The sequence below is a fragment of the Halichoerus grypus genome, chromosome 4 (assembly GCF_964656455.1).
Source record: "Halichoerus grypus chromosome 4, mHalGry1.hap1.1, whole genome shotgun sequence".
Classification (NCBI taxonomy): Eukaryota; Metazoa; Chordata; class Mammalia; order Carnivora; family Phocidae; genus Halichoerus; species Halichoerus grypus.
Window position 1 is genome coordinate 123,351,583 of NC_135715.1, and position 12,084 is coordinate 123,363,666.

At 38.2% G+C, this 12,084-nt stretch overlaps 1 protein-coding gene across 4 annotated transcripts in view; it reads right to left on the minus strand.

Annotated features, from left to right (window-relative positions):
• Positions 1-11,435, minus strand: part of WDSUB1 (WD repeat, sterile alpha motif and U-box domain containing 1) — a 53,987-nt gene extending 42,552 nt beyond the window's left edge. Inside the window, exons 1-5 of one of the 4 annotated variants that reach the window (XM_036118517.2) lie at positions 11,248-11,435; positions 8,547-8,968; positions 6,706-6,890; positions 4,494-4,586; positions 574-667 (exon numbers count right to left, since the gene is read on the minus strand). In XM_036118517.2, the coding sequence (XP_035974410.1) occupies positions 574-667; positions 4,494-4,586; positions 6,706-6,890; positions 8,547-8,944 (770 nt within the window). In that variant the 5' untranslated portion in view covers positions 8,945-8,968; positions 11,248-11,435. Of the gene's footprint in view, positions 1-573; positions 668-4,493; positions 4,587-6,705; positions 6,891-8,546; positions 8,969-11,183; positions 11,205-11,247 lie in introns of those variants that run through there. The other 3 variants (XM_036118519.2, XM_078070849.1, XM_036118520.2) reach the window with 3 other exon arrangements.
• Positions 11,436-12,084: the final 649 nt, after the last annotated feature.

Consider the following 12,084-nt stretch of genomic DNA (forward strand, 5'->3'; position numbering starts at 1 on the left):
CAATTTGATGTTACCTGCCAAAGTTGAAAATACAATTATTCTATGGCTCATAAATTCTATTCCTGTGTATTTTTCCTACAAAAATGCATGAACATGTACACTAGAAGACACAGATAGATTCAATTATTATTATAATGCTCCCAAACTGAAAATAATCCACGTATTCGACATTAAAATGGGTAGGTTATAGTATACACATTCAATGGAATATTACATAGCAATGAAAACCCACAAGTCACAGTTGTATGCATTAATATGAATGGATGTCCCAAACATCATGCTGACTAAGGGAAGCCAGACACAAAATAATACACATTATAGGATTTGTTTTAAGTCAGTTTAAAAGAAAAAAGTGATATTGTAGATGACCTGAGGTGCTGTCATGCTAAAGGGGCACCTGGAAGGGGAGGACTTTGGAGCAGAACCAGTGATGTTCCATTTCTTGGCCTGAGTAGTGCTTACACAGGTTTATATCCATTTATCAAGCTGTTCTCTTATGTTTTATGTACTTTTCTGTATATCTGTTCTATTTCATATCAAAATGGTTTAAGGAAATTAAACTAAATAGCTTACCCCGAGACTAGCATCTGCCCATTATGAGAAAAAGCACAAGCCAGAACAGGAGCACAGTGCCCATTCAGTGTACTTTTATATTTTAATTCAAAACCTGCAAATAACAAGGCAAGAAAAATTAGCAAGCTGACTGTACTTAGAATTTATATTTTTAAGTCAAAACTATTTCACTCATTTATTTTAATAAATTATCTTTAAGTGCCTAAAGAATACAAAAATGAAAAAAATCTTCATGCAACTCAGGTATCAGAATGCAGTGTGATTAAGTGGTTTCAAATGTTCAGTAATGGGTAAAGAAAATGGTGCACTCAGCAAAGGTGGGGGGATTATAATGATCAAGTACTTTTAAAATTTAAAATTTTAAACTCTATAAAAGACATAAAAATATAACATTTTAAACTAATCTAAAATTTTAAACCATTAAGACAATCTTGGCATCTAATTTTTAAAAATACAGAATACATACTGGGTGCCTTGCTGGCTCCGTCAGTGGAGCATGTGACTCTATCTTGGGCAAAGTTTGAGCCCCACTCTGGGTGTGGAGCCCACTTATAAATAAAATTAAATATGTAATGTGTGTATATACACATTGGTGCCCCCAAAAGATCACTTTTTAAAATCTGGTATCAAGAAAGTATTTTCTCAGGGGTGTCTGGGTGGCTCAGTCGTTAAGCATTTGCCTTTGGCTCAGGTCATGATCCCCGGGTCCTGGGATCAAGCCCTGCATCGGGCTCCTGCTCAGCGGGAAGCCTGCTTCTCCCTCTCCCGCTCCCCCTGCTTGTGTTCCCTCTCTTGCTGTCTCTCTCTCTGTCAAATAAATAAATAAAATCTTAAAAAAAAAAAAAAAGAAAATATTTTCTCATTCCGTAAATTAAAAATAGTAATTTATACATCTTACAATTCCAATTATATCTTCTAATACTCCTACAAAGTATAATAACACTAATATCCTTTTTATACTTTCTGTAATTACTGAAAAGAAATATCACAGCTATCTTAAAGCTAAATCGATGGAATTCAATATATTTTAGTGACAACCTATAAAAATGACTATTAAGAAGTTGACCTGAGGAGATAAGGAAGTGAAATCTATTAATTTTCTCAGAATAAAAACTTTTTTGAAGCGTTAATGGCTCTTAAGATAACAGCATTTAATTAAACAAAAAGGTCATTAGAGCAGGTAAAAGTTTTAACAAATAGAAAAGAACATATTATTATTACTAAATATACATTTTATTTCTATTCAAAACAGAAAAAAAACATGTATTTTTTATCTGGGAGAGGAGATGTGGTCACTGAATGCGCCATGGAATATACAGATCAGGAACTGGCACGATCAATCAAACAGCAAAAATGTTAACAAGTTGTAAACCACATGAAGACCAGTAAAACTTGCAGTATCACCATAGGCTATATTCTCAAGTATAAGATCCATAAGTCTACTAACAAATAAACAATTAAAAAAATTAGGTGCAAATGATGATAAACACTTTATAAAAAGGCTTTGATGGTGCAGGTTTATAAACTGTTAAGTATGTTTTTCAAAAGAGTCACTGTAAAAACACATTTTCCAGGCAATGCATGACACGTTTTACTTTTGAACAACTATTAAAGACATATTTAGAACACCCAATATATGACTATATTCATGGATTCTCATAAGAATTTTACTTTGGCAGGAGTAAAAGACAGGATAGACCAGCGTTCGCTGGTATGTCATTGAACACATTAAAAGAGTGACTAAATATAACCTAATAGGCAATAAATTAACTGAATTTCCACAAAGAGAAATATTTATTTCCTGATAATGGGCCCTTCTCTATACACTGGTATAATGACAAAGATTTTCTCTTTGCTCAAACTCTAGCCAGGCTCTTTTGAGCCCTCTTCTCACTAAGGCCCTGACCTTGGCCTATAAAGACTTACACTAACATAGTTTCTGACAGCTCAAAGCTGCATGCCTAGGATAACCCTAGTCCCCTTCAAGTACCTGCCTGAGAAAACTCAAGGCTGCCAATAGAATTTACTGTTCGTTCCAGCCAACACATGATGATAGATAGGACCCCTGTCTCCCACTCTGTTGGGGGGGTAGGAGCCTAATCTCCCTAAGTGCCAATTAGCAAACCCAGATGAGTTTCACAGGACCCCCACCCTTCCTGTCACTGACCTCCCTCCTTATTCCCTCATTCTGCCTTCAAAATGCCCAGTCACCTCTGTATAAACTGAAGCTGAGGAAAGTTCACATTGGACTCTACTCCCTACTGCAATAGTACACTACTGGGTAAAATCTATCCTTGTATTTTAGTGTCCAGCTTTGTTCATCTTTGACAATAATTGTCAAGAACAAAATGCAGTTTGTAATTTAACTGAAGCTTATCAGGTAACAATAAAGTAAGAATATTTTTAGGCATTTGAAGTAAGATGGCCAATTGACCATATAATTTCAGAGTTCCCATTAAAATGACAGCAAAAGAATTAATAAAGATATAAAAGCACATCAATGAAGAGAATGGAAAGAGAGGCATCAGCAATCCAGAAACTGAAGCCAGTTTGGGGAAGGCAGAAAGCACATTAACTGACGAGGTAGCATAGCGGAGTAACAGCCCAGGGCGCAAAGGGAGGGGCGACGGCCAAGAAGAAAGTTAATCTGCCCTAGAACACCCCAAAAGACTTAGGACTATCACCAGCTAGGGAAAAGGAAAATCAGAATAACACAGATATCAACCTGAAGACAAAGAAGTGAGCAAAAAAGTCTGTTGTGAAACACTCGGGGTCCACCTCCAATCCCTCCCTCATCCCACCCACACATAGCATGTTGCACAAAAGCCAGATGCTTCTCTACAGGCAAAACATTTCTAGGGAAAATAACAGCTTTCTGGGGAGCTCCTTGGCAGCTCCAGGGCAATTCTCTAAGCCCCTAAACCTCTCCAGTAAGGGCCAACAATCCACTTCCTCATCCTAAAGGAAAGCCAGCAACAACAAACCACTATATGAACAGAGCTTCTAAATATCTTGTTATTGCCTAATTCTTAAATGTCAGTGGAATAAATACAAGGATCACCAGACATCTGAAGCAGGTAACCATATGAAAGAGAAAGATCAGAGTAAACAAAAAAGACTCAAGAGCAAACAAAGATAATCAGGAAACAAGAGGGAACAACAAAACAAAAAGCCTCTAACCGATATCCTGAGTTTTGAGATGATCTTGCATTCATAAAACAAAAGGAGGACACTGAAAAAAAGAAACCGTGAAAAAGATGAACTTACAGAAATTGAAAATATGATGGAATAAAAAATACAAAACGTTAAAAGATAAAGTTAAGGAATGTTTCCATTAAGTATGAAGAAAAATAAAGAGAGAAATGTGGTGGTGGGGGGGGCTACATATGGAAAGAAATCAGGAGTTCCAACACTCAATTAATGAGAGTTATTAAAAAGAGAGGAAATGGGGAAGAAATTATTAAAGAAATAACTTAAAGGAATACTGTTTTCCAAAACCGAACAATGTAAGTTTCTTGAGTGAAGGATCACCTGAAGGAATAGTGCATTATAGAGAGGAAAGACCTCCCACGCACTGTCAAAACACAGTCACTACAGTGAAAAAAATCTAAAATATGGTGGTAAAACAATATTTATACAAATGGAAAACCACCAAGAGTTGCAAACAGATAAAGTGCAAAGTGGTTACCTCTGGTCAGCAGGAATGTGGGTGGTGGTGGTGTTGAGGTCATGATCAGCTGTGAGCATCCAATTTTTAAATCATGTATATGTATGTAATTACTCTGATTAAAATTTATTAACACATACTTTTATAATCAGTTAGATATCCAGAGTTCCTTAAGTAAAAAGATTAATTAAAACAGAAATTCTATCTGAATTGCAAATAATTTTAGAGAACTACTGGTTGAATACATACATACCTAAGATATGGGTAAAAGAAACCACCCAAATTTTGATCTGGCAGTCCTGACCACATGATGCCAATCGGAAAAACTGAAGACCTTGCTCTCCATCTAAAAATGTAAATTTGTTAAAAATAAATACCAAGAATTGATAAAACATTTAAACCAAAACATTTTCAACTTCACATATTGAGATCTGTTAATTCTATCTATTCATTTAAACCATATTCAAAAGCAGTATTAACTAAACGTAAACCACAGAATGAAATGCTGATTAAAGAATTTATTTTAAACAAGGTGCATCAAAGGATTATAACCCTGGCCACTGAAGTTACTACAACAAAATACCTTTTTATTTACCTTCCACTAAGAATATAAACTCAAGGCTCTAATGGGCCAAAACTGACTCACTAAGCCTGGGGCATCCTCCAACCCAATTTTAGAGTCCATAAGGCTAGCACTGATGGGAAAAATTGGGGAGAAAAGTTATGAGTGTTAAATGTTTAATTATTCCCAACTTAACTTTTTTTTTTAAAAGGACATACCCACTTCTTAAAAGCTTAGTCTACTGGCCTAAATCGACAGGAAGAGGGCATGGAAGGTCTGCATTCAGGACCCTCCCAGATCTCACCCTATATGTATCCTTTATAATAAAGTTTTATTTTAAATAAAACTTAAAATAAATTTTAAGTATAGCAAAAAAAAAAAAAAAAAAGCTTAGTCTATAATTCACATGGAATAATAATGAGAGATTTTTCCCCCCGTTTGATTTAATCAAGACAAAGGCTGGAATTATATAAATCCAAAATAACATTAATTCAGTCTGTTTTATTTGGTAGAAATTATACAAGTCAGGGAAAGTAATCAGTAAATTTGGTGTCACAAAAAATCCACTAGTTTTTAATGCTGAGAAAATTTCAGTGTATAATTATATATACACTAGATAAGTTCCTAAATATTTGTGGCTAATGTAAATATTGATATCCTCAAGTCAATTTTACATGAGTTCCACCTAACATCATAGATGCAGTTTCATCAAAGGAAGTTTTGGCACTGATACATACTAAGATACAATTATGTGCCTAAGAGCAGGGGAGGCTCATCTGAAGTGATTTTTTTACCTGAAATCTAAAGGATAACTAACAGTGAACCAGGTGAAGGGTCCACATGTAAAACCCTTGGAAAAATCTTAGAAACATTCAAGGAACAAAAGGAGGCCAGTGTTGCAAGAGAATGTCTGAGGCCAAGTGTGTGTTGAGAGGAGGCAAATAGAATGTGTCTGGTACTTATAGGCTTTGTGTTTTGGATTTGCTATTTTATACCTTACCTTAATCTTATTTTAATCAGCCACTGGTGGGTTTGAAATAGGGGAGTGCCAAAACCATCCTGCCCACCTTTTGGACCTGAGCTGTCCAATAAGGTAGTCACTAGCCACCTGTGGCTACTGGACACTTGAAATGTGGCTAGAACAAATTTAAACGTGACATAATATACACACCAGATTTCAGAAACCTAGTACCGAAAAATAGTAAAATATCTTAAGTGTTACTATTATTGAAATATTTTATATATGAATAAAATAAATTAAAATTAATTTTACCTACGACTAAAAAGTCTTGTATCTACAATGTAGCTCACGTTATATTGCTAATAGGACAAGCACGGTGGTGTAACAGGACTTGAGGCAGCGAAAGCAGAACTTCCACCCTTACAGAGGATGAAATAGAAGACAGCTTCCCAATTCACTGTTATCTATTTAAAACCAAGAGTCTGTCTATATTCAGGAGTTTGTATTTCTGATTGTGTTGTCAAACATCTTAGTTTACAAATTTAGCTTTTGGAAGATTAAATCAGTAAACTGAAATTTTAGCTTCTGTTTCCAATTTTTTTAATTTCACATTTCTCTTTGAAGATCAATATACTGTATTCTAAAATCCACAGCACAACCAATAGGGTTAGGTCCTCTAAGTTACCATATTCAAGGAATCCAGATCTACTATACAAAGTTGAGTCATCCCCAACACATCTTAAAGAACATAATTTTCCCTTATGATATTTCTTCATGATTTCATTTTGGTCAAGATAAAGGACAAGAATGATTCCTTAAAAGGAATGAATTTAAAGGGCTTCTCATTTATTAAAGATGAAATGAAAATGAATAAAAGAATTAAAAGTCATACACAAATTACAAATAGGAATTACTAGAGCTTAAGAGATTAAAATAACTAACCAGAAACTGGCTGTGAAGAAAAATCACAGCAGGTAATTCCAAGATCATGTGCTTTTTCACTATGTAGACACCTCATTTTATCATCCCACACTGTTAAATCTCCACATGAAGAGCCAGTGACAAAGAGGTTTCCAGTTGGAGAAAATGCACAGGCCACCAAGGAGCCGTCCTTAACGCTACCGCATCTGAAATAAAAGCAAAACAAGGGCAGGGAAGGGGCTTCATTTCATTTCAGAGGATCTTTTACTTTATATTACAATTTCTAACAGCAGCTTGCTAGAGTAAAAACAGGAAAAATGGCTATCAGAGAACTAGAACGGGCAACAGATGTCTATAAAAATATCATATGCTATAAACTGAGATATGCTTTTCCAAAAAAGGGGTTTAAACATTATCTTAAGTAATATATTCAAGCCTAAGCTATACAGATCCAAACCAAAGTCCATGTATCTTCCTGTTTTTCCGTATGGCAAGTCTGTATGAACACATTAAAATCTACAAAACTTAACAAAAAAAGCTCTGACAACCAAAATATCAACTATAGTCACACATTTTTTAAAAACCTATTTTTATTGGAAAGCATGTTATTGGGGTCAAAAGTGCTTTCAACTTTTGTATTAAAATCACCCAGAAGCATCATCTTCAAATATAAAATATAAATAAAATATAAATATAAATTCTTTATGAAAAGAAAATGCTGTGAACAAGTTAAAATTATCTTGGGAAGATAAGGAAACAATGTGTTGACAGTATTAATTTTAATTTTCTCAATTAGGAAAAATAAACTGGTAAAAGCCTAACAATTAGTGCAGGGTCCCATGCAGGGCTTAAATCTACTGCAGTGTTATCTTTTTACAGCATACATTAGGGAACTAATGGTAGAGAGGCAGAATTCATCACCTGATAAGTGAAAAGGAAAATTTCCTAGTTGACAGCTATATTTCATTCACATAAAAAAAAACTTGAAAGAGATTCCATTCCTTCTGAGCTCTTTAAACGGTTCATTAACGCCACTTAAAACACATCACCTTCTTCAACCCACAGACCTAAATCTAATGAGCAACAGTTGTTTACCAGCTGGCATGTGCTCTGAATGATTCAGGGGCAGGAGAAAGTATATTGGGCTATTTTACTTGGTAACATTTAAAAGTTTGTGGTGTTTAATGTACTTAAGGTCACTGAACTGTACACTTAAAAATGGTTAAAATGGTAAACTTTATGTGATATATATTTCACCATAACATACATAAAAGTACATAGCTTTCATGTTGGCAAGTTGCAACAGAACATTGCCAGTATAAATTAATTGATGTATTTTCATCTAAAAGGAGTTTTTTCAGGTGGTTTTTTTAAAAAATGATAACACCACACTTATCACAAGGTTCTTTCTTCTGGGGTTGATCATTTGCCCAGCAAGAATCCTAGTCAGGAAACAGCTGTGTTTCTCAGGTGAGACTTACCTACCATTACTCTATTACTGCGAACGCTTGAGTCATGAGTGACAAAAATAAAGCCTAAAATTACTGAATCTTATTCAAAAGACTATTTTCTTCATCTAGCTCTTAAAGTAGAAAACCATAAAAATCTAACAAGATTAACCCTTATTTTACAAGAGAAGGATTGGAAATTTAAAACTCTCAGGGCCAAGAAAATCTACTACAAAAACCAGATTAAACATGTTTTTATGACCTTCAGAAGACAGGTCAAAATGTCTTTTCTTGTGATATCTGAAAATTATCTGCTCCTTAAAGTCATCAAAGTATTCTGCTTTCTATTTTTATTTATTTTTTTGGCAGACTTGTTAATAGGGTTAGAAACGGAAAGGGTTTAAGTATTCATACCTATATAACTTGTATGTCTGGGCATTCCATAAAACAACCGTTCCATCAGCTGCCCCTGATACCAAACAAGTGGAGTCTGGGGAAAACCGGCACACCCTCACGGGGCTACCAGTGGGCTGTTCCATCACGGCCAAAGTCTCTCCAGTCTGAGTGTTCCATAGGACAGTGGTACCATCTGTTGAACAGGAAGCCAAAACATGTCCTGAAGGGGAGAAACAGCAGCAGTGGACAGCATAGGTGTGAAACTTCAATGGCGAGTGGGGCAGCTCGGTAAAGTCACTTAGGGAGTACAGGCGAATTGTTTTGTCCAAAGAGCAAGTAGCCAAGAGGGAAGAGGAGAACGCACAGCAGTTGACATCATCACCGTGATCGGCTAACGTGTGAATTAGTTTCACCATGTTCTTTATTTGAAGTAAAATGTCCTGCAATTTTTAAATAAAGGTTACTTCATCCTTAGAATCAAATAAATGTAACTCATATCCATATAAAGAGTCAAAATCAATTTAAGGATTTGCTCAGTCAAAGCTCCTACATTCATATTTTTAAAGGACAAATTATTATACCTGAGATAAGAATAATTTGGAGAGAAAACAGCGATAAGACTATAAAGTTTGATGATGATCACAGTCACAAATGACACACCAATAAAGTTCCATTAACTCCTGAAAAAGAACCTTGTCAAATAACTTCAAACTGATTTGACACTGAACACCCAAAACATTGGGTATTTATTTCACCTCTGAAGCCTTTCCCTTAACTAATTACTTCTCAAAAATGCCTCATTCCAGATCTGCTAATCTCAACTCAAAAAGATTTTCCACTCTTAACTGTCTCGGCTGCTCCTTCCACAGAACGGAGCCAAGGCTCTACAGCTCTGCCTTTGAGATGCATTAACTGTCCCGTTCACTCATAAAAACTAAGAAATGGTTTCATTCAAAATTTCAGCGGCAGTGCTGAAAGCTCCCATGTCATGGTCGGCCACCTTGTTTGATAAAGAACAAAATGATATAAAAGATTTGAGGTGAAGAACCAGTTTAATAAATCCAAGGAAACCAAGAGAAGGAAACCAAAGAGAAAGAGTGGCAAAAAAAATGAACATAGCCAGACTGCACTTAAGAACAAATTTACAAATTTAGATTAAAATCGAAACCCTTCATCACAGCTTACAAAACGCTGTATGTATGATCTGGCTCTTGCCTGCCTACTTCTCAGATCTGAAGTCCCGCCCCTTCCCCTTTCCCTCATTTCCTTCCAGCCTGCCTGGTCAAATGGATTCTGTCTTAGATCTTCACAAAGCTGTTTTCCCAGGCTGAAATTCTCTTCCCTTTGCTTTTGGGATCCTATTTCTCATTCAGATCTCAACTCCAGTGTCTCCCCTCAGAAAGGGTTTCCTAGTCTAAAGCAGCCACCCTCCAGGCTAATATATCACCCTGTTTTAATCCTCAGTGTAGCAATTACCACCATCTGATGTATTTATTTGTCTCCCCACCACTAAAATGTAAATTCCAAAGGAGTGGAGATCCTGTCCATCTTGCTCATTTCTGTATCCATAGCACATAAAACAGTGTCAGACACCTAACATGCTCAAATAAATATTTGATTATTTTTTTCCAAATCCACTTGAGTTCTACCTCTAAATTTCATATATGAACACAATATAAAATTATCAGAAAACTTAAAATAAAGCTACCAATACTTAAAAAATCCAGCAGTGGAAAAATAATGCAAAATGAAATAATCGGCCCTGAAGGAATAGGTATACTCTTAGATTGTAATGCATAATCCCTTGTTCCAATGTTATTTGCAGAACTCTTTACAAATAGACGGAGCATATCTTTTTCAATATTTATTGTATCCCAAAACTTCAGCCTCTTTTTTCCAAACATAAATTTCAATAACGTCTAAATAACACGCAAAAAACAAAAACAAAAACAACCCACGAAATGTCCTGGTGGATTGTCACCTATATTACCGCACGGAAAACAAGCAAGATCATGAGGTCTTTCGGAAGAACTCCCAAATCCCAACTGTGCAAGTACACTAGGTAATCTTGCAAACAAACTTTGGCTTCCACACCCTTGTGGCACTCAGCTCCCTTTGCAGTTCTAGACCAAACAGCTGGAAGAACAGAGACATAATCACTTAAATGAACAGTCTGTTTTGAAAAGCACTCTCAAGCCTACCACCACCTGCCTCGGGGTGTGGGCATCCATTCAGCCGTCACTCTGAAGGCTCAATTCCTGGGCCGGTCAACTTGCCGGTGTCGACACACGCATCCCTATCTAATCCAAAGCAAACGGAAATGTGCCCCAAATCTCCCCAAATAAAGCCCCGCGACCTACTCCCCCCACACGCAGGGACCAAAGGTGTACCCCACTCTTAGAGCCGGCCGGGCCTCAGCGAACTGAGCCACCCAGCCGGGCGGGCGGACAGCTGACGGGGAGCCGGGCCTTTCTGGGCGGCGGCACCCGACCGGGCCCAGCTGCGGCATCCACGCAACGCCCGCAGGCCCCGCCCGGCCTCCGGCCTTCGGCCCCCGGCCCTGGCCGCACCGCCGCGCCCCGCTCCCGTCCAGGTCCTGGCTGACCCCCGTCGCGCGCTTGGAACCAGACTGCGAGAACCACAGGGTTCAGACACCTCGAGTAGGGAGGCACCCCGAGTAGGGAGGCTCCCCGAGCTGATCCCAGCCGTGATCTCCCACCTGCCGCCGCCGCTGCTCAACCTGCCCACGGATGCGGCCACGTCCACCTCGAAGACCCAAGGCGCGCGGGATCCGCCCTCAGGTGCCCCCGGGCGCGCGGGGGCCACGTGACGCGCAGGTGAGGCGGGCGGGGCTGGCAACCGCTGAAACCCTAAGAGAAAGGAAACAGGCCCCGCCCCCGAACACGCCCCGCGCCAGCGCGCATGCGTGGCCTCGCACACCCCGGCTGCGGGCTTCTCTTAATTTTGGCCCTAGATCAGCCTGACTTCAGTTTTGGGAAGAATCTTTATTTGCAGTGTTTTCCCAGTTGGGGAAGCTGAAGTCCCAAGGCTTAGCGAGTGCCTGAAATATGGTTTTTAAAGGTGGCACTGTGTCAACTGTCTGGTTATGGCCGCTCAGGGTTTTTGAATCTGCTTCCTCTCCGGTATTTCTCCCCTGTATTCTGTTCTCCTTGGACCTCCGTGATTGCTCTTTTCTGTTTAGGCTAGCTCTGTCCTCAGCGGTCCACAACCTGGTGTTTTCTGCCATCATCTTTGTACTAAGGTTTCCCACATCTCCTCAGGGCAGTCTGCTCGCCGCTGAATCCGAGGGCCCTGTTCATTGGACAGAAACCAACTCATAGGTACAGAAAACAAGCAGGTGGTTGCCAGAGGTGGGGGATGGGCAAAATATTGGAAGGGGATTAAAAGATACAACTTCCAGTTATAAAATAAGTAAGACACAGGGAGACAATGTACAGCGCCCAGCAACATATGGTTGTGCCTGTCTCTTCACATTCTTGACAGACTAATGTTTAATATTCACTAATTTGATGAGCAAATTGGTTATAATATTCTT